Source organism: Argopecten irradians, chromosome 1 (genome assembly GCF_041381155.1).
Source record: "Argopecten irradians isolate NY chromosome 1, Ai_NY, whole genome shotgun sequence".
Lineage (NCBI taxonomy): Eukaryota > Metazoa > Mollusca > Bivalvia > Pectinida > Pectinidae > Argopecten > Argopecten irradians.
In genome coordinates this window covers 65,498,166-65,525,131 of record NC_091134.1, presented here as the reverse complement: position 1 = coordinate 65,525,131, position 26,966 = coordinate 65,498,166, and the positions used below count along the sequence as shown (strand labels likewise).

General features: G+C 36.6%; 1 protein-coding gene and 2 pseudogenes across 1 annotated transcript; 1 reads left to right on the top strand and 2 right to left on the bottom strand.

The window, feature by feature from the left end:
- Positions 1 to 674: 674 nt before the first annotated feature.
- On the top strand, positions 675 to 7,603 carry LOC138311073 (carnosine synthase 1-like). Its single transcript, XM_069252514.1, has 2 exons — positions 675 to 943; positions 5,866 to 7,603. Exons 1-2 carry the CDS (start codon positions 761 to 763, stop codon positions 7,090 to 7,092), a joined length of 1,410 nt encoding a protein of 469 aa, XP_069108615.1. The 5' UTR covers positions 675 to 760; the 3' UTR covers positions 7,093 to 7,603.
- An 11,651-nt stretch (positions 7,604 to 19,254) lies between these two features.
- LOC138308726 (integrase/recombinase xerD homolog) lies at positions 19,255 to 20,289 on the bottom strand (annotated as a pseudogene).
- Positions 20,290 to 20,364: 75 nt separating this feature from the next.
- LOC138308629 (uncharacterized) lies at positions 20,365 to 22,883 on the bottom strand (annotated as a pseudogene).
- Between the last annotated feature and the right edge of the window lie 4,083 nt (positions 22,884 to 26,966).

Here is a 26,966-nt window from a genome sequence, read left to right as displayed (position 1 = left end):
TAGTTTCAGATATACATTCTGATATACATTGCAAAAAATGTGTATTTTTTCTTCATCACAATTGTCACAGCCATGCAGTAGGGTTTTTGTGTTAAAATGCGAGTGGGGAATATTAGAGTTATGTATTTTGGTTCTGAGTGATGATCATTATTCATTAAATAATGGACATATAAAAAGACAGTGTTCGGCTGGATTCAAAGTCTATATATTACATTTAAGGCGGGTACAAATTCTAAAACTACTATTGTAGCGGAAAATATATCACACTTTTGACGACTTTTCCAAAGCTTGTATCTTTTCTGTTACAACTAAAGATATAACAAAAGGTATCCTATGAATTGGGCGAGTATGTTTATTCGTTCTAGCTTCCATACGGCTGTGTATATATGTTATAAATTAATTTTAGACAAAGGTACTAGTTGTACGTATAAAAATAATTTTCCGTTCAAACACAGTTCATTAACAACTTCTGCTTCTAGATGATAAAAGATTAACAATAAAATCACGATTAAATGTAAATTTTGGTTTCATCAATATCAAGGTTCAATGTTGTGTAAATTAACAAAAATCAAGATTTTGGTAAATCAAATATATTTCATCAGATAACTGCTGACATTATCTAATGGAATCAAATAAGTATTAATATTCTAAGCGGCACCATGTGTTACAAAAACCCATATTTAAGGATCGACGTGGATAAACGGGGTGTATTCTAGCAAAATTAGTTGGTAAGAGGCCTATTACACCAGCTCACTTTAAAATGTCTAAACAACAGGTAATGACACATTCTGACAAGGTTAAGGACAAATCGTCAAGACCAGAGGCACTGATGTACCCCGACCGAATCAGAAGTGAAATGGCAGGCAAAACCATCCTTGTGATAGGCACGAGTGACCACGGGGCAGGGTACGTCTGGGATGTCTACAGAAACATCAAGCTGAAGGTAAGGTGGCGACTGACAAATTATGTTCAAAATGTGAACTTAAAGATGGATCTTTTGTAAAATACAAGTACAATTGTATGGAAGACTCTTCCATTTGTCTCGAAAGCTCACCTAGCATATTTGCCGTTTTGCTCTAGTTACTTCGCAGCATAGATATTAATTTATTTTCAGAATATCTTAATATATTAATATAATAGGACAGCCCTCTCTATATAGTTACACGTTTAACATTGCAGTATAAAATATCTACCACTTTATTATTAAACTATATATAACATATAAAAAAAATAAGGATTAAGTAATACTCAGTTTAGTCATACCATATGAATGAAAACCATGAAATGAACATAGGCAGATTATTCACCATTCATCTTGTATTGATAATTTTTACAATGTCTTGATTGACAAAAAATTTAAATTTCAACACGCCATTGATCTAGTATGACACAAACGTCTGGTATTATATAGGTTTTTTTCTTCGTAGCCTTATTAATATAAAATAATATAATAGTTAAACTATTGCAAACATATCATATTTTTAGAAGTAAGTTTCGATAGATTGAAAAAAATATTTAAAAAAGAAAAGGAATTATAGGCCATGGGCTAGGAGGGTCCCACATGCACCCCCCCCCCCCCCCAAACCTCCGAACCAATAATTTTCTGAACCCTTATGACCCACTGATCACAAATCCAAATGTTAACATTGCATAAGTTGGGATGAACTTCCGGTTATGACGTCATCAAGATGGCCGCCATCTCGAATTTCACTAAAAATTGAAAAATAGTCATAACATTAACATTTTTCAACCGAAGTAGACAAATGAGGTATCAAAAGGACCACAATAGAACAACAAATACATATCAGGACCAAAAAATCCAATATATGTAGTGATTTCTACGCAGGAAATGAAAAAATCGGATTTAAAGCTCAAAAATAGTGATTTTTTTCAGCAAATTTTTCATATTTTGTTTGACGCAGCAAAAATGTTTCCCAACAACAATCTATTATTTCTAATAAATTTTTTGACCACTTATCAATCAGTTTAAACAACAACAACAACAAAAACCAATGTTAACATTGTATAGGTTCCGGTTATGACGTCATCAAGATGGCCATCATCTCGAATTTCACTGAAAAATGAAAATAGTCATAACATTGACATTTTTCAACTAAAGTAGACAAATGTGGTATCAAAATGACCACAATAGAACGACAAATACATACCAGGACCAAATAATCCAATATGTGTAGTGATTTGTACGGAAGAAATAAAACAATAAGCTTTTAAGCTCAAAAATGGTGATTTCTCAGCAAATTTTTCATACTTGGCTTGACGCAGCAGAAATGTTTCCCAACAACAAATTATTATTCGTAATCAGTTATTTAAACTCCTATCAATCAGTAAAAACAAAAACAACAAGAAAAATATATAGAAATACAAAAGAAAGAATTATTGTTATACCCTCAATTTTGTAGATTAGCAGCGTCTCAAAAATAACACAACACCTACTGATAGCGTAACAAATGTAACCTAAGCTAAGCCTGTGTTTCCGTTAATATCATTAACAGTTCCCTAAGCGTTTTTGTCTTTGAAAATGAACACATTCATTGTTTATTTCCTATGCATAGCATAAGCAAAATGTCAGATGGTTACTACAATGTCACTAATATGTCTTTCACTGGTTCTCAATGATAACCATTATCATTGTGCGCGCTTTCTCGCCTCACTGACCTATTCACTGAAGAGACTCGGCATATCTGGTAGCTGGTACATGCAGTCCGAATCAGAGTACTCGAGATATCAGTATCCAATTCGTCGAAAGCCAGATCGACGTCTTCGATGTCGATGAGCTCATGTGACACTGCATTACCAGTGTTGTTCTAGCCATTTATGACCCATCCATATAGTTCATATCAGGAACAACAGGTTCAGGGATGTGGGATCTCTTTCAGATTCTAACATATCGTACGTATATGCTGTTTCAGACTTCTCCGGCATTATGGAAATTACACCAGATGCACATTCTTCCAATGGTGGAATTGGTTCTCCTTAGCACATAACTCCATAATTCGTATAAGTACTATTCATCAATCTTGTGGACACTCGTGCAACCATAAATGGCACAGGTGATATCATCGAGGTCATTAAATAGGGCATAAATGTTAAATGTTTTTCATTGGTCTGACTTTTCCCACTCCCTTGAAGGTGCTGGTTGTGTCACATCTGGTGTATGCGCAAAGAGACCATTGAAGACTCTCCAGTAAAAAGTTTTCTAATGTGCTTTCCAGTTTTTGGCAAAGAGTGAAACTTCACTGCAGACCTCATTTATGACCTCAAAGAATCCACCTGTGCCACCTATGGTCACTGAGGTTCACAAGAATGAGAAATTGTGCTTCATACGAATTAAGGAGAACCAACTCAACCCTCCGCAGAATGTTGATCTAGTGTCTTTTCCATCATGCCGGGGAAGTCTGGAACATCATATACGATATGTGAATCTAGGTGAAACTAGGTTGGAAACAGGAAGAGCTCCCACATCCCTGAAGCAGATGTTTCTGATCTTAACTCTGACCATGGACAGTTGACAAGTTAGAACCACGATGGTAACCCGGTAATGTAATGTCACATCAGGCCACCGAGGTCGAAGACGACACTCTGACGAGAAAGTACGCACAACGAAAATGATTAGCATTAAGAACTAGTGAAAGAAATATGTTACACTGTAGTAACCATCTTATATTTCCTTGCGTTATACACAGGAAATAAACAATGGATGTGCTCATTCTAAAAGACACAATATGTTTCGAAAAGTGTCATGGTATTTACGGAACTTTAATTTGATTTGATATCCTATAGCTATTAGTTAGCGTTTTGCTGTAATAATTCAGTTTGAGAGGCTACTAGTCTACAAAATTTCGAACATGAAAATGGATTATTTTGAAGTCCCACTTAGATATTCAGCCAACTTTAAATTCAAATTTGTTAAGATATAAATCGTCAATAGCCAATGTTATATTCAGGTAATTCCAAGACACTAGGAAACTGTAGTGTTAGCGGTTTGGAAAAAATAACAATCATATGCCGCATCCGGTGATGTTTTGTAAAACAAATGATGGTATAACAATTCTCTTTTGCATTTCTATATATTTTTGTTGTTGTTGTTTTAACCGATTGATAAGAGGTCAAATAACTGATTGTGAATAATAATTTGTTGTTGGGAAACGATTTTGTTGCGTCAAGTCAAATATGAAAAAATGCTGAAAAATTACCATTTTTGAGCTTAAAATATTATTTTTTTCATTTCCTGCGTTCAAATCACTTCATATATATGGGATTATTTGGTCATGACATGTATTTGTTGTTCTATTGTGGTCATTTTGATACCTCATTTGTCTACTTCAGTTGAAAAATGTCAATGTTATGACTATTTTCATTTTTCAGTGAAATTCGAGATGATGGCCATCTTGATGACGTCATAACCGGAACTTATACGATGTTAACATTGGTTTTGGTTGTTTTTGTTACTTAAACTTATTTACAAGTGGTCAAAAAACTTATTAGAAATAATAGATTGCAGTTGGGAAACATTTTTGCTGCGTCAAACAAAATATGAAAAATTTGCTGAAAAATCACCATTTTTGAGCTTTAAATCCGATTTTTTCCTTTCCTGCGTAGAAATCACTACATATATTGGATTTGTTGGTCCTGATATGTATTTGTTGTTCTATTGTGGTCATTTTGATACCTCATTTGTCTACTTCGGTTGAAAAATGTTAATGTTATGACTATTTTTCAATTTTTAGTGAAATTCGAAATGGCGGCCATCTTGATGACGTCATAACCGGAAGTTCATCCCAACTTATGCAATGTTAACATTTGGATTTGTGATCAGTGGGTCATAAGGGTTCAGAAAAATATTGGTTCGGAGGTTTGGGGGGGGGGGGTGCATGTGGGACCCTCCTAGCCCATGGCCTATTAAGCTTACATGTTTTTTTTCCATTTTTTTATTGGAAAATTGTTAAGCATACAGAACTATTACATCGATAAATGTTAAATCAATCAAGAGTTTGGATTATCAGCGAAATTGGTTAGCTAACATGGTTTGATATTGATTTGTATGTTACTAGAATATTAAAATACATCAGAACATTGTGGGAAATTATATTTCAAGCTAAGCATGTCAGCATTTGTTTTTGAATTGGCGTATGCATGATGTAGAGCGAAACGGACACGGCGGACGGTTCCATTCTAACATCACAGATGGAAAAAAATATTGCTGTTTAGTTGAGGTTTTGAGACTTGAATATCAAACAAGCTACACATGTAGTATAGAGATAATTGTGAACGTCCCAGATGCTAATAAAATACAATAAAAAAAAGTAATAGATATGTATTTCGATGTAATTTTCTTCTCTCGCCAAAGACTATGATACCATTTCTTAAAATAAAACCATTTAACCAGTTTTTTCATTGACTAGTTGTTATACGTATTGCTTCAAGTTTGTTTGACTAAAAGAATTTCCACTCTCTTTGGGTCTCTTTAATTATATTGATGTTGATGTATCCCCAGTATATAATTTAATTTTTCCCTGATATCTAAAACAATAGAATACGATGGGGACATAACGCATAATCCAAAAATCCGACCTTTTTCTGCTTAATCCTGTCTTTGCTATACCATATGTACAAGACCAAAAGGACAAAAGTCAAAGGACTCGTGATTTCTATCTTTATTTTTCGTAAACAAGCATATCAAATAAATTATAGCTGATGGTGTTTTTAAGTAGACATGATAATATTTTAGATACTTCAAAGAATACTATTTGCAATCCTGCCAATTAGTCTTAAGGTTCTAAGCGTCCCATTGGTATGTACCGTCTGTTTTCATTTGTACTTGATTTCTTAATTTTCACTTTGTAGGTCGTTTTGGTGACACATAAAGCTTTAAGTGACCAAGAGAGCAAAGTTGACACCGTAATTCGGTATGATTACTACAACGACCAGTCAGATATCGATGCTCACGTTGATAATATCATTCGACTCCTCGGAAAGCAAGTTCTAGATATCGATGGGTGTTTTACGTTTACTGAAGAGGATACACCAATAACAGCTGTCCTATGTCAAAAAGTGGGACTCCGAGGGGTCCTTCCCGAGGCGGCAATGACAGTGAGGAGTAAGCAGAACACTTATGACACTCTCAGATCCAACGGAAACAAAAGTTTATTTGACACGGAAAAGTATGCTCCAATTTCCTATCGTATCCGAAACGAGAAGGACATTACAGAGGCAAAGAAAATAAAATACCCTGCTGTTTTAAAACCAGAAAATGACGCAGGGTCGTGGGGTGTTACAAAAGTCATGTCGCAAGATGATTGTCTTCTGCAATACAACAAACTACAGAAACGGTTCGAATCATCCTATTTCGGAGGGAATTTTGGGAAGTCGATGGTTCTGATGGAGTTTCTAGAAGGTCTTTCCTACAATGTTGACGTGGTCATCTATGATGGAGAGTTCCTCGCCGCCTTTATAGCTGATATCGGTCTCTACATGTCAAACAGATTGGTGGATACTGTCACTTGTCACCCTACCAACTTATGTATGGATTTCCAACAGCAGCTTCACACCGCCGCTCACCAATCTTGCTGTAAAGTCGGTTTACTCCACGGAGTTTTCAATACGGAGTGGAAGATGACGAAATCAGGTCCAAAACTCGTCGAAATCAACGGCAGAATAGGTGGATATCGACGAAGTATCGTGTACAAGACTACACATGGCGTTATTCTGTGGGAGATCGCAGCAGCCATTGCTTGTGGAATTAAACCATCTTTCCCAGATATATCGATCAGATGCTTCGCTGTTGGAACTCATCTTTACAGTCATTTGCACGGAAAACAGTTTTTGAAGAAAGAGGTCAATGCAAAGTTGAAGAACTTGGCTGAATCAAAGTCTATTCTTCTGCAAATGCGACACGATACGGTAGACATGCATGGTGACGACAAAACGTTCCCGATAGGCTTCTGCCATCTTGTAGCGCTGAGCAATACGAGTATAAAACATGCGAGACAGAAACTACTAGACCTTTACCGTGACCTTGGGTTTACTGAGACGGGGTATGATGTAGAACAATTCACAAGTGTCTGGGCATAAGGTTGTTAGTTATCTGAAGCCTAATAGTTACAATAGATAGGGGACTTGGTTGTATATATCTGTCCATATAAATGCTAATAGAGACATGCTTTCCGTACTTGAGGTGAAGGTTTCTTGCAGTACTATTTCAAAAAGGTTCATCTATCACGTGTTCTTCAGTAACTTTGATTTTCCCGCGCTTGATTTTCTTGTGAAGTGTTTTAAATATGACGATTACTGACTTTCTACATTTAGTTCGGAATGATAATCAAGAAATATGCATAGATTCAACTCAAGTTGTTTTCATTCATGTCCTAACATTCAATGACCCTCGTTTTGTCGTGTGTATAAATGAAACTGTGACTGGCAACATATCTCCCAATATTTCCAAATGGTTTGTTTCTGTGACGGGGGTGTCGGATGTCAAAGGGATAACTTGTGACACTGATATAAGTCTGGACTTTAGTAGAAGCTGTAGTCAATGCAGACGAAAATGATTACACTCACAATATTTATCTCTTTGTGTTTACCGTTAAATGGATTCTGTTTACATGGTCTACAATAAAGTACTTTAGATAATGACAATATTTCGATATTTTCTCTTTTACTATAAAGCTGCAATTTGATTTTTGACCTGTTAAATCAGCATGTTATGCTTCAATGCTAAATAAACATTGGCTAATATTTTGTAATATGTCACATGATTTTGATATGCAGGTAGAGAAAAAAACAATAGTTATATTCTAACAAACAAATTAACAAACACAGATGCAAAATATTTTGGTTGATGTGGTAGATCGTGCCTTTCTAGGTGAATATATCCGAATAATATGATGACGTTTCAGTGTACTTCTTTCACGGCACATCTAACGAAAAATGATTATTCAGGTTATAGTACACCTGGAACATATGTAATAGTATAACAAACTATTACATAATAATTATAAATCTTAAGTCACATCGTCGTGGAATTGATATCAACAGCTGCATTCTAAAATGTGTACATGAGATCCCAGAAAAGCGTCACTCTGTATCAAGATATTAAATTACGAAGCGGTGCACAGATGTGGGAAAATAGCTGATATACACAGAGAAACCCACTAAACAAAACGAAAGACCAAAACCAAATGAAAAATAAAAATATTCACCTCCCAAAACCCCCAAAACATTTCAAGATCTTTCAAGAAATCTATATTATTCAAGAAAAAAGCAATATGAACAAATCAAACTCCGGAAGACTATGTATTCTCTGCTTCATAAACAACGTCTTCATTATAGACCCAGAAAATATTATGTAATAAAGAAAATTTGGTTGACAACAAAACCAAAAGGCATGAAGACGAAGGCTCTTATAAAAAGGACAAGATTCCGACGACATAATCTGGCAAAGAAACAATTTCTGCTGTATTGACAGCAACATTTACGTCACAATTACACTAAATATCACAGCAACATTTACGTCACAATTACACTAAATATCACACCAAAGGTGACTTTGTATCAGAAAGGGAAACAGCATTTCTCACTGAATTTATGATGACATTCCTGATCCTATTCAATAAAAAAATCAATTTCCGTTTCACGAACCCAAGCATTGCCAATAGTTCCTTGAGAATTCGGCATTTATCATAAAAATAGAATTAGATATAGCCCTAAAATATCGACAAATTGAGAAATGTAACAGTATAGGCTAAATATGTGAAATACAACTATCCGGAAATAGAAAATAAACTATTCATATAATCCGTTTTACTATACATACAATGTGTAGATAGATATAATATAGATTTGATAGCAGCCCAAGTTGATTTTTTGTGAATACAGGTAAAAGTAAATGGATGGTACTGAAGACTATTCAGATACCTGGTACTACGACAAAGACGTCGCTTACTGTTGGCTTACTTTACAGGCGTATTCTTCATTTCCAAAATATATACTATTGTAAAGTTGTTCATTAACAATATCATCAACATACATGTCAGTATGTGACAGGAGTAACGATTACCTATTCTGATAACACATTTTACATTTATATGAAATTATGAAAATAAAAAAATGCGGTAATCAAAGGAATAACTAGTATTCTTTAACACTCTCGATACTTGTTATAGTATTTGAATATTGTAGAATAATACATTTTGGTAAAACAGAATAAAAGATGAAATCGAATATTGATAAAAATAATATCATATATTGATACTATATAATATAATGAAAACACCAATTCTCATTGAACCACACGAGACAGCTATTGCGTATCATACATCTGCTTATAAGTTGCTGTCTTATATAGTATGTCAAATCTATCAAACATATTGAAATAAAATTGTTTTACACCAATATTGTCACGATGGTAATGTTATCCTATTGAATTCAAACAACTAAACTAAGCTATGGAAAATTACAAAGTTGTAATATCAAATATACATCATTATATTTCAATTGGTTCTGGTGAAATGCTAACTAACGGGGATAGAAATAAACTCTGATTTAAACAATATAAAAAATAAATAATTCTGATGATCACGACGTGTTCAATCTAACCCCTATATTTTCACCAATCAAGCCTATGGCCATAAATACACGAGTTCGTGTACTAGTATCATACGTATATTAAACGTTCTATACAAAAAACAATAAACTAGCGAGATAAATCATAATGTTATGAACATAACAGTGATGATATTTGCATCATTCTAGTTCACAATGTGAGGACTTATTGTACCTTATCCGGGATAGCTTACAAGGAAGTTGATATTTTCCATTACCTCAGCTATGTTTTGATTTTTCCACAAAAATAAAATCTTGAAAGCTTGACATCATTTCTCAACTTTGTCTAACTTTAAAGTTACTTTGAATGATTGGTTCCCGATAAATAAAAATATGACTATATAAACTATTAAACAATAATGATAGTAAAAGAATGTATTGGATGTCAACATAAAATTAAAAGATAAAATATACCATATGTGTACGATTTAGAGTGTTAGATATGTATTTATGAGGTAGATCACATTTAGGCCTTTGATAGTTCCTACAGCTTCTTGTTGACATGGGGAAATCTAGGTACATCACCGTTAGGCCTTTGTCTATAGGATTTACTATACGCCTGGTGGCCAGCTATCTGGGTACTTCCTTGTCAGTCGGCCGTGACCATTTATAGCGGGGCGTTCCCTACTACCTTGTTAAGGCTGTTTAACTTCCTCTTATCGTAACTGTATTGAAAAGATTAACTTACGTGGACAGTTCACAATTAATTCTCTTAAATTACTAACGCTGTCGTTTTGGGTAAATCCCCTTTTAGATAAGTAAGAATAGTCTAAGAAGCGCATTTCTGTTTATATGAAGTCGAGATAATGACTGATGTGCTATTATTGGAAACAGTGTATTCCGGGATATTTAAGTATAAAAAGAAATAAAGTTTTGCATATACACCGAGACAATTTTTCCCTTTTTCTTAAAGAAGGTATGATCATGGATCGCTTCACATTATGTATGATGTTATTTGCCATATTGATCGGAGTCAAAGGACACCTACACTGTCGAGAGCCTGATGTGATACCAGCCCTTGAATTCCCCATCACAGCCTTACAGAATGATACCATGGCTATGCTACAGTCTTACAACCGGGGTTATATAAAGGGAGTCCCTTGCATCTTTATTAACGTTCAAAGAGAAATAATGAACATCACCACATCGTCAGGTCAATTTATAGGTGATAGTGATAGAAGTGCGTGTCCCTGGCAATCTTACAGAAACGTAGACCATAACAGGAGACCGGTGGTGCTGTATGAAAACCGTTGTACTACCACCCATTGTACTGACTGCCAGTCAGAGCCAAACAGCATGGCCAATTATAAATGTAAAAACATATTCTTCTTTGTCAGTGTTCTAAGAAGGGTAAGTACTTATAATATTATATTCATAAGATATAACTCAAAAGTTTACATATCGCAGGCCGAAAACTCGAGGAATAAAAGTAAAAAAAATGAAGTTATCATCAAACGTAAATGACAAGTATAGTGTGTCACCACACTGAGGAGGTATGTTGGTACTAGATAGGCATGCGTCCAGAAAATTGAATGTCGAGATAGGGTAAAGCTAAGTCAACGTTTTTATGTCTTTCATGACTTTCATGATCTAATAACGATATAATTATGCATCTTAAATAAATGTTTGGGATGCTTTATTAGAATAAAATCTATAGAATAAAAAAGAATTTAATATAATGTGGAAAAGATCATCCAAGTTTTGAAAAGCAAAAAAGACACCCACTTCAGATCACCAAATAATCGTTTATAAAGCTAATGTTTAAAATTGGTGGATGAAAAGGAGCTCAGTATTGAAATTTAAAACAATGGAAAACGTTAGAACTACAAAATTAATTCAACTTTAAAATATATATACATATTGTTTTTCTTCTATTTTATAGGTAAGTTGTGTTGATGGCATTTACCAGTACAATACAGTATCTGAACCATTGTCCGCCGGATGTACCTGCCTCGGTCCCGCCCCATCAAGTCCCTTACATGTGTCCGAAGGAGCAGCGCCCGGACTGAAAACAAACACCTAACCATTTCAACAAAGGAACTCCGAATGCCAAACAGCACATTAGTGACAAACTCATTTTCATAAACTTTTGAAAATGTGTGGATAGGCAACCAAGTTTACGTGAACTCTTGCAATTTCTATCCACAAATCATGTCAAAGTAAATACAATTTTTTATCAATAATGCGGACTGTCCTACAAAATACAGGTACAATGCATATGACCAAACCTGCATTTCAGGTCACGCCAAAAACATGTTAAGTACACATTGTGTTTAAGTACATGATGAAGAGCAGGAACGCGTTACTAATATATTAGTTTATACGTTTTAATTGCATTGAAGAGCAGGAACGCGTACTAATATATTAGTTTATACGTTTTAATTGCATTCTCATTATGACCGATACATTGTTGACATTGTTGTTTTTATCATACCAACTAGCAACCTGTTACATTTATCAAAATAAGGATTATAATTTAATTATCAAACATCCAGATAATGTGTCTCGTGCCAAAATTAACACTAATCAATACCTTGTATGTCGGTAACCATACTTTGCTAGAATACCTCGATCTGTTCTACTCATTTGGATTTATATACTGTTCGTGTTAAATAAATCTCTTTGTTGATTATTATTACATTGTAGCGACGTTGTTTATCTATTTTTATGATAAGACTGACAAAGATATATTATTTCTTTTTAGGAAAAAAAATCATAAAAACTTTTAACCAGACAGATCTTGACAATTTTAGATTTTAAATATTAGTTTGTTCTGTTGATGGTTGCGATATATGATAACAGCATTTAACGTTTTGTCAAGACTAGTATATACTAGCATACTATATAAATATACATCATTTCATATAAAATGACATAAAGTAAATCTTTCTTATATGTGAATCCATGAAACGTGAAAACATGTGCACGTAATTTGGTAAAACATGGTTAAGTTGTTGGATGAAAATGTTAATTATAAAAGAACAAAACAAGTTGCATGAAGATGGTTTACCAGCTGAATGGTAAAACCGTTGGAAGGCTACAAATTAATTAAAATAATTTTATTCCAATAACAAGTTTTAGTCTGTTACAGCTGCCCGTTTATTACAATGGTTTCATGTATGGTGCGTTACCCACATTCAAAAGCTAGCAAACAACCTGTTAACCTGTTTCCAGGTGATTTTATTTCAATGGTAGTAAACGTAGCTATTTCTCTCTCACACAATCACAATCAGAGGCCAGCTTGGAGAGATCCCGGAAGTAAACGTTACCATTTCTCTCTCACACTATCACAATCAGAGGCCAGCTTGGAGAGATCCCGGTAGTAAACGTTACCATTTCTCTCTCACACAATCACAATCAGAGGCCAGCTTGGAGAGATCCCGGTAATAAACGTTACCATTTCTCTCTCACACAATCACAATCAGAGGCCAGCTTGGAGAGATCCCGGTAGTAAACGTTACCATTTCTCTCTCACACAATCACAATCAGAGGCCAGCTTGGAGAGATCCCGGAAGTAAACGTTACATTTCTATCTCACACAATCACAATCAGAGGCCAGCTTGGAGAGATCCCGGTAGTAAACGTTACCATTTCTCTCTCACACAATCACAATCAGAGGCCAGTTTGGAGAGATCCCGGTAGTAAACGTTACCATTTCTCTCTTACACAATCACAATCAGAGGCCAGCTTGGAGAGATCCCGGAAGTAAACGTTACTATTTCTCTCTCACACAATCACAATCAGAGGCCAGCTTGGAGAGATCCCGGAAGTAAACGTTACCATTTCTCTCTCACACAATCACAATCAGAGGCCAGCTTGGAGAGATCCCGGTAGTAAACGTTACCATTTCTCTCTCACACAATCACAATCAGAGGCCAGCTTGGAGAGATCCCGGAAGTAAACGTTACTATTTCTCTCTCACACAATCACAATCAGAGGCCAGCTTGGAGAGATCCCGGTAGTAAACGTTACTATTTCTCTCTCACACAATCACAATCAGAGGCCAGCTTGGAGAGATCCGGTAGTAAACGTTACTATTTCTCTCTCACACAATCACAATCAGAGGCCAGCTTGGAGAGATCCCGGTAGTAAACGTTACCATTTCTTCTACACAATTCAGAGGCCAGCTTGGAGAGATCTCTCCGGTAGTAAACGTTACCATTTCTCTCTACACAATCACAATCAGAGGCCAGCTTGGAGAGATCCCGGTAGTAAACGTTACCATTTCTCTCTCACACAATCACAATCAGAGGCCAGCTTGGAGAGATCCCGGTAGTAAACGTTACCATTTCTCTCTCACACAATCACAATCAGAGGCCAGCTTGGAGAGATCGGTAGTAAACGTTACCATTTCTCTCTCACACAATCACAATCAGAGGCCAGCTTGGAGAGATCCCGGTAGTAAACGTTACATTTCTCTCTCACACAATCACAATCAGAGGCCAGCTTGGAGAGATCCCGGTAGTAAACGTTACTATTTCTCTCTCACACAATCACAATCAGAGGCCAGCTTGGAGAGATCCCGGTAGTAAACGTTACTATTTCTCTCTCACACAATCACAATCAGAGGCCAGCTTGGAGAGATCCCGGTAGTAAAACGTTACTTTTCTCTCTCACACAATCACAATCAGAGGCCAGCTTGGAGAGATCCCGGTAGTAAACGTTACTATTTCTCTCTCACACAATCACAATCAGAGGCCAGCTTGGAGAGATCCCGGTAGTAAAACGTTACCATTTCTCTCTCACACAATCACAATCAGAGGCCAGCTTGGAGAGATCCCGGTAGTAAACGTTACTATTTCTCTCTCACACAATCACAATCAGAGGCCAGCTTGGAGAGATCCCGGTAGTAAACGTTACTATTTCTCTCTCACACAATCACAATCAGAGGCCAGCTTGGAGAGATCCCGGTAGTAAACGTTACTATTTCTCTCTCACACAATCACAATCAGAGGCCAGCTTGGAGAGATCCCGGTAGTAAAACGTTACTATTTCTCTCTCACACAATCACAATCAGAGGCCAGCTTGGAGAGATCCCGGTAGTAAACGTTACTATTTCTATCTCACACAATCACAATCAGAGGCCAGCTTGGAGAGATCCCGGTAGTAAACGTTACATTTCTCTCTCACACAATCACAATCAGAGGCCAGCTTGGAGAGATCCGGTAGTAAACGTTACTATTTCTTCTCACACAATCACAATCAGAGGCCAGCTTGGAGAGATCCCGGTAGTAAACGTTACTTTTCTTCTCACACAATCACAATCAGAGGCCAGCTTGGAGAGATCCCGGTAGTAAACGTTACTATTTCTCTCTCACACAATCACAATCAGAGGCCAGCTTGGAGAGATCCCGGTAGTAAACGTTACTATTTCTCTCTCACACAATCACAATCAGAGGCCAGCTTGGAGAGATCCCGGTAGTAAACGTTACCATTTCTCTCTCACACAATCACAATCAGAGGCCAGCTTGGAGAGATCCCGGTAGTAAACGTTACATTTCTCTCTCACACAATCACAATCAGAGGCCAGCTTGGAGAGATCCCGGTAGTAAACGTTACCATTTCTCTCTCTCACACAATCACAATCAGAGGCCAGCTTGGAGAGATCCCGGTAGTAAACGTTACTATTTCTCTCTCACACAATCACAATCAGAGGCCAGCTTGGAGAGATCCCGGTAGTAAACGTTACCATTTCTTTCTCTCTTACACAATCACAATCAGAGGCCAGCTTGGAGAGATCACGGTAGTAAACGTTACCATCTATCTCACACAATCACAATCAGAGGCCAGCTTGGAGAGATCCCGGTAGTAAACGTTACCATTTCTCTCTCACACAATCACAATCAGAGGCCAGCTTGGAGAGATCCCGGAAGTAAACGTTACCATTTCTCTCTCACACAATCACAATCAGAGGCCAGCTTGGAGAGATCCCGGAAGTAAACGTTACCATTTCTCTCTCACACAATCACAATCAGAGGCCAGCTTGGAGAAATCCCGGTAATAAACGTTACTATTTCTTTCTCACACAGTCACAATCAGAGGCCAGCTTGGAGAGATCCCGGAAGTAATCGTTACCATTTCTCTCTCATACAATCACAATCAGAGGCCAGCTTGGAGAAATCCCGGTAGTAAACGTTACCATTTCTATCTCACACAATCACAATCAGAGGCCAGCTTGAAGAGATTCCGGTATTAAACGTAACTATTTCATTTCTAAATACATAGCAATCCATTACATCAATCCTTTCTGATTTGGAGCCACATTCTAACACAGATTTTGATTTGTAATGTCGAATGATTTCATAAACTTCCTTCTACTCGCTTATTACTAGGCGCTTTCTATGGTTAAGCCAGATCGTGTATAACTTCCTTTTGTGATCTCACAATGACGTGTTGACAGGCTACTGAATTTAGTAACCAGGAAGTACAATGAAGTTCATGGCATAAATACATATTCATAGCTGGTAATCGCTACAACACTTACTGTTATTAATAAAAGATTTAAAATAAAAACAGTCAGGGGATTAATAGATTTTTACAAATAATATTGAACTTATTATATAGCTTTACACATATGTAATAAGAAATGTATTTTTAGTAAGAATTAGTTAAGATGCATAATAGTAGTAATTAAAGTTTAAAACGAAATAGTTTGGGGACACTTACAAGTAACGAATCGCGTTATTGTACATGATTGTCAATGTACAATATGTAATAATAATGCAATTAATTATTAGGGTTAAATACAATTTATAAAACATCATTATAAATCGTTTCATGAATGATCACATGGTATGTCTCATTCATTAACTACAATAAAACTAAGATAATTGTGTGCAGACGATATATTCACCTCGTGATTTGTATGTACTCACTACAGTGTAAAGCCTGACGTGACCATTTAAAATGTAACACTAATCTATCTTAATGTTTTATGTTCCAACTAAAACAGGCAACATATACAACCAAATCAGTAAAAACAATATCGACTTAATGTAAAGGAAAAAAAAAACAAAAACAAAACCTATAGTGCAATTTCACTGAAGAATACTGTCATGGATAATGGCCGCTATTATATATATATATAATCATTCTTCTTGACGCACAATGAAAAAAATGGCCGTCGGGATAGCATCAACGACTGAGTACAGCCTGATATGTGACTGTGATAGTAGAATGAAACAAAAGCCTTCATAGGAGCAGACGCTCAACTCAACACCAACACAGTGTCAAGTGAGATATACGAAAACTAAAGAGGTTAAAGAAGCACTGTAAGATCCCAACGATCTTGTACACATAGGACGACCGATATTTAGGAGTTATAAGTAATGGTCGCGGTCTACCGCGGCCTATCCCGGTCTATCACGGCCTATCTCTGTCTATCACGGTCTATCTCTGTCTATCACGGTCTATCCTGGCCTACCTCTGTCTATCGCGACCTGTCTCTGTCTATCACGGTCTATCTCTGTCTATCACGGTCTATCCTGGCCTACCTCTGTCTATCGCGACCTGTCTCTGTCTATCACGGCCTATCTCTGTCTATCGCCGCATATCTCTGTCTATCCCGGTCTATAGCATTCTATCTCTGTCTATCCCGGTTTATCGCGGCCTATCTCTGTCTATCACAGTCTATCTCGGCCTATCTCTGTCTATCCCGGTCTATCACGGTCTATCGCGGCCTATCTCTGTTTATCCCGGTCTATTCCGGTCTATCGCGGCCTATCTCTGTCGATCCCGGTCTATCGTGACCTATCTCTGTCTATCCCGGTCTATCAAGGTCTATCTCTGTCTATCGCGGCCTATCTCTGTCTATCCCGGTCTATCCCAGTTTATCGAGGCCTATCTCTGTCTATCCCGGTCTATCCCGGTCTATCACTGTCTATCCCGGTCAATCCCGGTCTATCGCGGCCTTTCTCTGTCTATCGCGGTCAATCCCGGTGTATCGCGGCCTATCTCTGACTATCCCGGTCTATCACGGTCTATCGCGGTTTATCTTTGTCTATCCCGGTCTATCTCGGTCTATCCCGGTCAATCCCGGTCTATCGCGGTCTATCTTTGTCAATCCCGGTCTATCCCGGTTTATCGAGGCCTTTCTCTGTCTATCCCGGTCTATCCCGGTCAATCCCGGTCTATCGCGACCTATCTCTGTCTATCCCAGTCTATCCCGGTCTATCGCGGCCTAGCTTTGCCTATCCCGGTCTATCCCTGTATATCCCGGTCTGTCCCGCAATATGTGTAAAAATGTTTTCATCCCTCATTCTTTTGTTAAAAATTGGCCTTTGTCGATATTTTAATGTAATCTTCTTCACAGTTTCAACAAAGAAAATACAAAAGGTAAATGAATGGCGTTGAAAAATCCTTTTCAAAGAGAAACAATTATATATATACATTGTATATGCAAATATGTACACGTACACAAATGCTACAAGTTTAGCTTATAGTATATTTGTATCAGTATGAAATGCTTCAGAAAACTGCTCATTAAACATGTCAAAAACGATATAATGTCATCGTTAATGGTCAACATACAAAGAATAAGTGGTTTGATTAAAATAGGACGAACATTCACATGGACTGCCTACAATGTGTTGCGTGTGTGACATGTCTGTATATCTGCGGTAGATTGTGTTGTATTTCTTTGCAAAAATGAAACTTCTATAGTGCTACCTCACTGAAGCACGTCTCTATCTAATATATGTTTATCATAACTGTATTAATATTTTATCAACAGGCTTTATTTGTACATTCTGATCTAATAGTTCCAGACTTCTGCTGTGTTGTCTATATCATAATCGATTGGGTTACATCTCACCAATCCCATACAAATTGTTTGATTTGTGTTGAATGACGATAATGATGTATCCATATAACGACAGTGTATTGGTACATATCAATAATTAACATATCGTATTATAACATTTTTCTCTTTATTTGGTTTATAGTTATGTAAACGGCACGGTGGTCTCATAAACGTCCAGCGAGCCTGCCATGCGACAGCAATTGCACGATGGAAGCGTATAAGTTGAACCGTCAGCTATTACCCAAAGTCATCAAAGGAGCAATTGTTGTTCTTCTCATCTGCATGAAAGGTTTGTTTATTTACGTAAAATCATTTTATTTATTACATTTATCCTATCATACATTTTATTGAGTCAGTCAGTGGCGTGGCTTCATTAATATAATATCTTTATAATTGTTTTCAACACACACAGATGGTACATGTATTTATATAAAGTGTTTTACATATATTCCTCTGTTGGTGCTTTCGTTCTGATGCATATTCTTCTTCTATAAAGATGTACACAAACCTGACAGCTGTGTGTAACGTAGTACAATATCGACACTGACTGTTACAAACTATAATAATAAGTCAAACAAACAAACAAAAATAGTTTGAACGCTCTGTATATATGGGGACGACGGCTAGAAATGACCTAACTCGCATTCACTGCGCAACGCGTTAGCGCACCGCACGTGCTACCCTAGCTATACGTGTCGCACCACACAAATTTTTCCCGCTGTACTAACGATACGCGGGAATATTTTAGTCTTCTCTACACTAAAATGTGTATCAAACATAAATACAAACACGGAAATATCAATTTGCCGTCTAGCCTGCCGTGTAAATAGAATTACAAAGAAAGTGAATGTGTAGAAATTAAATAATATGACTTGTTGTTACAAACAAAAGTCCTGAGTTATTTCTAAAATTTTGGTTAAAGAATCTGCTACATAACCATCTTTGCTCGATTCGCTCCTCCAGCGACCGTGTCGTTTGAAACAACGTTCATTAACATTATTATCAGCTGCTACAGTAGGACCTCCCGCCCGGAGGGAGTGTAAACCAAAATCTTTCCCGTTCGAAACCAATTTTAATCTCTTGATAATAGCTTCCCTCACTCCTGTATAACTAAAGGGTTTATTTTTGTGATTTAGCTTACAGGTGGACCCAGACCTATAGAACATTTTAAACAAATAATCGTCTGACTTAAGATCGATCTCCGCCACCTTTGAATAACTAACATGTTATAGGGACAGACTAATGTACTGCCTTTACTAATGTAAACCTTATTGCCTTGAAGGTACTGATCTGTCTTGCTGTCCTTTATAACAAGATAGAAATAGTCTTCGAACAACTTAACATCTGAGCAACATAGACCATAGAGTTCGTTAAAACGCAGAAATCAAGAAAAACAAATAAGTGTCACTATCAAATCTCCAACTATTAACAAGTCCTCTGTCTGAGAAAACATAGAACACGATGAAATTAAAATGTCACTTGTGACCGGAGCCTTCTTAAACATCGGTTTTTTGGCGACGCGCTTTAATGCCTCCACCAGAGAGATGACGAAAGTGTTCGTAGTACGATCGGTATGTCCACTGACATTGTGAGCTCATTTGATGACATACATGGCTGTACTCAAAACAGAATAAGTCGATCCTTTATTCAACAAATTGTTCATGTACAGCGCGACATGTAATGGACTGATAGGTAGAGCGGAAAATCCACGTGAAGACATAAAAGTTGAAAGTGTCATAATATTTACAGTTGGTGTTGTCACTTTTGCACAACAAAATACGATCGGCCACACACACTGAAAGAATTTCCCGAGAAGACCCATCCTTCACTCCAGAACCTCGGACAGCAATCTGGACCACCTGACGAAGTCATAAGCTTGTCGGATTCAAAAATATCAACGCCAGTAAATAAGCAAACAGCTTCACACTATCCAAGATCTATCCTTAGCGCGATCGTGGCGAATGCCAATACGGATGACCACCAACACCTACATTGTTACATCTACCTCTCATCGTAACGTTACCGTTAGATAGTAAACGATGATCTCTCACATACTCGTGAACACCACTCTGTTTACAAATAATGGGCCAAAATGGCACTGACTTCCATTCAGGAACTACCAGAGTGCCATACGCGTTTTGGTTCCTCATTTTTTCGATAATCTTACAAACCAACCTAGGAGGCGGGACTAGCCAATTGTTGTCCATGCCGCAGGAAACAGAAAAAGCGTCAATTGCCTCTGTACCCACACACCACCATCTAGAATTGAAACGTAAAATTAGAACAAACGTTTTTGTTGTCTAGCAGTAACTTTACGTATTTACCTTTTATCTGTTCAACTGTGCTGTAGAAAACCCCTTTTGCAGCCTCGAGCTCCCTCCATGTTAAATTGAGTGACATTTCGTTTTTATTCATACCACGTTTGTAGTCTGATCCAATGAATCACTGTTCACTAATACTAATTCCTATTGGACGACTGACCTGAATCTTTACCAGCGACAAAATCTACTGTAGACAGTTAGATATACAATCGCCTGTCAGAGAGCTACCTTCACATGAGGACATGCAGCTGTTGTCCTGCAGGGTAATGTTGCCAAGAAGATCCCAATGCTCGAAAGGGATATGAATACAGGAGGAAACAAAACCTCCAAAACCATCACCAGAAGCATCGGTGCACACTACAGCGGTGCATGTACGGGTTTCCTTCAGTCTGGAACCCATGTCATTCAGCTGACATATTTTTAATACCCCCACCTTCTCATCTAGAGCTGCCTTTGTCAACATTACACACGCATATCAGCTCGCTCTGGACGGTAAACAATTGTGCAACTCACGTGTACTCAGTCTGGCCTGACAGCCAATCACAGTCTGCATTGAAATAATCCTACCCACGATAACACATTCATATTCGAAGCCTACATATGCACGGTGCTCAGGGAAATGTCTATATGGTGATATGCTGATTTTAGGTCAAATGTATACAGGTACTGTAAACCAACTATCAATCGCGTGCGGTTTATTTTCGCAAATTTCGCGATCCAAGTGAATTCGCGAAAGTTTATCTCCGCGAATTAATATCTTAATCATCTATAGAAATTATCATTCAAAATTCAATTCGAACTTGTTTTGAAATGGAAATCGCAAAATTTAACAGCCGCGAAAGAAATTTGATTTACAGTAATCACCAACCTCAAACATGTCTCGAGCTACTTTTACTTGTTCGTATTTGAATTTGAATTGATGCAAAACATAATGATGTGTCTACAATTCAAAACTAGGGGTGGTTTATCAGCCTTGCTGTACGCTACACTGAGTGGGTTGACTACATCAGGGGCCGATGTGACTTCAGATATACATTTCAAACGTAACAGCTTTTGTATTTCTGATTGGACAAACTCGGGATTTTTCTTTTGCCGATTTATTATTATTTAAATTACAAACTGGTGGGAGGTCTCGAAAGGGAATTATATCACCTTCGCTAATAATAGTCAGAACTGCATTTCAAGTACCTTGTTCTGTCCAATGATTGAACTTACATTTCAGTCTGCCAACGGGCGGACAAATCGTCTCCGTTGGTTGATACTCGCCTCGCCTTGTGTGCTAGACACCGGTTCATTAGAGCATACATCTCACAACAAGCATGCACAGAATGGCAAAAAATACATATCTTACTGACACCCGCCGATGACGATGTCTTGTGGATAGCTGGACACTCCATCCGCCAATGGCCCGGCTTGCCACAGGCAAACCACATCCCGTGATCCTTGGTCTCTGTGGCCTCTTCGACAGGCCCTTGTAGTTATCCTGTCCAATGATAGGAATAGACATGCTCCGCGTGTCGTCATACGGCGTGTATTTGCTCCTTCGACGTCCGGGTTTAGCTTTGTTAGCTTTCATTTTTTTATGTGTCCATGTTCTGGCTCTGTCCTCTTCTTCACTCCCTTCCAACCGGCACTAGACGTGTCTGCCAACTTTACCAATGTTTGATAATTGATTAAGTCAATACCCTCGGCTATTTTGGATTTTGATGAAGAGGCCAACTGGTTTCCCTTCGACTTCACTTTTTCATTATTTGTGTTGATCCTCACAAATATTTTTTTTTGTAAATTTGTGGGGCTCGGCGCAAAAATGTTTTGTTGTAAACGGTTTGAAATACACATTTCCACTTCAGGATCCAAAAATAGTATGGGACGACGGCTACATGTAGAACTCGCATTCACTGCGCAAAGCGTTAGCGCACCGCACATGCTACCCTAGATGTACGTGTAGGACCAGACAAATTATTCCCGCTATACTAACGAAATACAGAAATAAAAGAAAGTCAAACTAATCATAATCCACATACATTTATCCATGGCTGATGATTAATTTAAGGTCTGTTAAACTATCTCCTTGTCCTATATTCATTCCGATGGACGAAGAAAACTATACATCAAACATACGTTCCGGTTGCCGAAGACATCATTAATTATTCGCGCACCTCACACAACATTTCCATGGTAATTCACAGACGATTTATGTTACTTTATTATGTTGGCATTATCTATGAAAAATACATTAATTCTGATGAAATAAGAAAATGGCCGGTGATACGAAAATTGTACTTAATGGGTTTTTTCACCGTTTTCCGAAATATTGATAAAATGTAAAACAGTTTTTATATAGGAAATAAAGTGAATAATAGTAGTCGTCCAATCAACTGTTACGTGACCCAAAGCGTTCCTGAAGATGCTATTTCTGCAGTTATAAAAAGTTGTCAATAACGTCTTGTGAATGTTGTAAAGCTGACAACCACACCATTATAATAACATTACAGTCTCCATATATAAACAATGTATATATGGGATAAATGCTGGCTAGTGATATGTAGCTCTACTCTAAATGTAAAATACAGATATGTACATATACTTACAACGTAAAATTAAGATATGTACATATACTGACAACGTAAAATTAAGATATGTACATATACTGACAACGTAAAATTAAGATATGTACATATACTGACAACGTATAATTAAGATATGTACATATACTTACAATGTAAAATTAAGATATGTACATCTACTTACAATGTAAAATTAAGATATGTACATCTACTTACAATATAAAATTAAGATATGTACATCTACTACAATGTAAAATTAAGATATGTACATTACTTACAATAAAATAAAGATATGTACATCTACTCACAACGTAAAATTAAGATATGTACATCTACTTACAACGTAAAATTAAGATATGTACATCTACTCACACACAACGTAAAATAAAGATATTTACATACACACTAACAATGTAAAATTAAGATATGTACCTCTGCACACAATGAACATTATGTACCTCTGCACACAATGAACATTTTTAGATTTAAAGCTCTGCTCACTATTACAATGCTTACCTGTGTTTGTCAAATTATCATATTAACCAACCAAGCCAAAATGGAGTTTATGTAGCTATAAATGACAGCTAGAACATGACCATTATGACGTCACCATACTGACATGGTAACGTCAACCGATCACCATCAAAATCGCCGTTCCATCGTGTGGAATATATTGTCTTTATAAACAAATTTCCTGTTCTAACTTACACAAATGTAATGTAGAGACTACCAAAATGAGTTCATTATGTAAATTTATTTACATATGCCCCTATATAGTCAATGGGAGGGGAGTTGCGTTCAAATTAACGTAATCGCAATGACGTATGAATACAAACGCAGTACAGGTTCGGACTACTTCTAGTTCATGCTTCGATAAGATTTTGCGTCATAAGTTGACGGATTTCAATATAACAATAAAGAGTTTTATTAGATCCAATTAGATATGTATTTGACATCAAAACGGTAATAAATAACAACATGATTCGCTGGTCGGGGCTACCCCAGAGGGCTTTCCTCAGGAATGTTCGGGGAATTCCATAGTCACTTCAGTAGTACATGTGCTCCCCGGTTTTAGAGCGATTCATTTTGTTATTTATTACCGTTACAATGCTTGAACACAGCTTTTGTTTTGATGTCAAATACATAAATTAAATTGGATCTAATAGAAACTCTTTATTGTTATTTTAAAATCCGTCAACTTATGACGCAAATTCTTATCGAAGCGTGAACTAGAAGTAGTCCGAGCCTGCACTGCGTTTGTAATCATACGTCATTGCGATTACGCTAATTTGAACGCAACTCCCCTCCCATTGACTATATAGGGGCATATGTAAATATATGTTTATATCTCTATTCCCTATGTCAAATTAAAATGTACCTCTACTCATTATAAATAAAATTGTATCCATGCGCTCGGAAATGTCTGTAATCATTTTATCGGAATCATCAGCATTATCTTTTCTTTTTTCGCTAAAATGGCAACATCCAGGACATCAATGTAGGTTTATCGTTATTATAGGTATAATAATACATGTTACATGAGCTGTAGGACAATCATGGAGCCGACTGCATAGATACAGTTTCGTAAACGTTTATGGAACTCGATGTTTTTTTCAGAATAAAACAAAGAGTATACCACGGCTACTTTGAGAGAGAAATTCACGCATTATATTTGAGATGTAATGGAACTAAAATCAATTTTGGTGATTGTATCGGAAAAATAAAAACCACATAACTAATAGCTTTAACCGGGAGATATGTTGTTGATACGTTATGATTTATATGGTCAGGCTGATAGCACTATCAGTATAAGTTATCTACACGTATCAATTGCATTGATAAATGATATGATGTATGTATTGCATCCAGAGACAGTGTGGCAGTACGATTCACAGCGTCGTTAAAAATTAAAGGGAACATAACAAGGGCTAGGTACACAAACCTAATGGCTAATCAATAAATGATAAACAACGTTAATAATATAAATCATTATTATCACAACATGAAACTCACCATGATGATGGCCTAAATGGCGTTGATAGAAGTTTAGCGTTTATCATTGTAACACGACGCTAAGTAATGTTGTCAATAGAATAGGTAATACGCCTGTGGCAGACTACCTACATTATCCTGTTAGGTAAATAATTAACATACATGAAACAATAACATCCCTAAGTCACCAAATTAGTTTTATAATACGCGTTACAAAGCTATTTCTTTGTTATATTTTTTTCTGACAGTATTAATAAAAAGACGTCCGCCACCAACAATTAAACTATTGCACAAATGGCATCATACCAGACACCATAGAAATATCAAACACCTATATTCTGACTTCTATGTCCTGTTGAATATAACAACACAAATAAATATACTTGTCAAAATGATATACTTTGTGTGTTGTCAAGCGCACGGCAACGTTAGCTATGACGTCATAAAACGTGATGCTCCTGCGCATTTTTTATACACGACATATTAAGACGTTTTCCGCCTTTGACAGAAACAAGATCGAAAGAAAATTGAAACATTCCAGCTTTGCCTTATATTCGTATTTTATCGTGTTAAATAATAAAAAAGATTATTTGGAGGTTTTGTTTAAAAAGTTGCGTTTGTATATACAGAAAAGAGTCTGGTGGCCCGTTAGTGCCACCATAGATCGTGAAAAAAAATGTACATATTTTTATGAAAGCATGTGGAAATGGCGGCCATTTTCCAAGATGGCCGCCAATTTATAAGAAAAATCACTATATCTCCTATACATGATTATTTTCATGTTTGACTTATTTTTAGCGACTTGTTTCAGCAATGTGAAATAGGTCATAAAATAATGCTTTTAATCCCCATAAGTTGACTTATGGCATTATTAAATACATATTCCAAGATGACCGCAAATTTATAAAAAAAAATCACTATATCTTCTATTAAAATTTTCCTTTGGTTGTATTCTTGATGTCAAGTCAAATTAATTACTTGTATATCAAAATCTTAAATGTAATGTAATAAGTTATATCAATCTCTCCCAGGGTGCATTGCGGTCCCCACAATTTCAATGAACCCTGTGAGAGATTGAAGTGTTATATGTGTGGCGGCCGTGTTCTTGATATAAAATCAAATTAATTATATTTAAAACTTGGTGCTAAGATATGTGATAAGTAAAATATATGTGGCGGCCATATTGGAAAATGACCTCTATGACGTCATAGGCTATTTTTTTAAATGGCTAAAAGTTTCCTTTGGTTGTATTCTTGATATGTACCAAGTTTCATGCTTTAATAAAAAGTGCACAGCCTGACCAAATTTCTAAACATATCCACTATAATACTGCTTCATGATGCTAGGGCCTGGTTCTATTTTCACATTGATGGGAATTTCATTGTGACTCCATGACAAAACAATAAAATGAGGTCAGTAAAAATAGCGTGACGTCAGGATTGCGAGAACGGCAGACAAAATGGCGGCCTTCGCTGGGTTTTTCTTAATATAAAGTGTTTTGAATTTTGTTTTATCTTAAAGTGTTTATTTCATAATGATATTTTACGAAACTCGCCAATGCACGATAAAATTTCTCAGACTTTTTTCTTAGACTCATATATGTACTGTAAGTGAACACTCATTTATTTAAGATCATATATTCGCCAGGAGTCCCGTATAGATCAT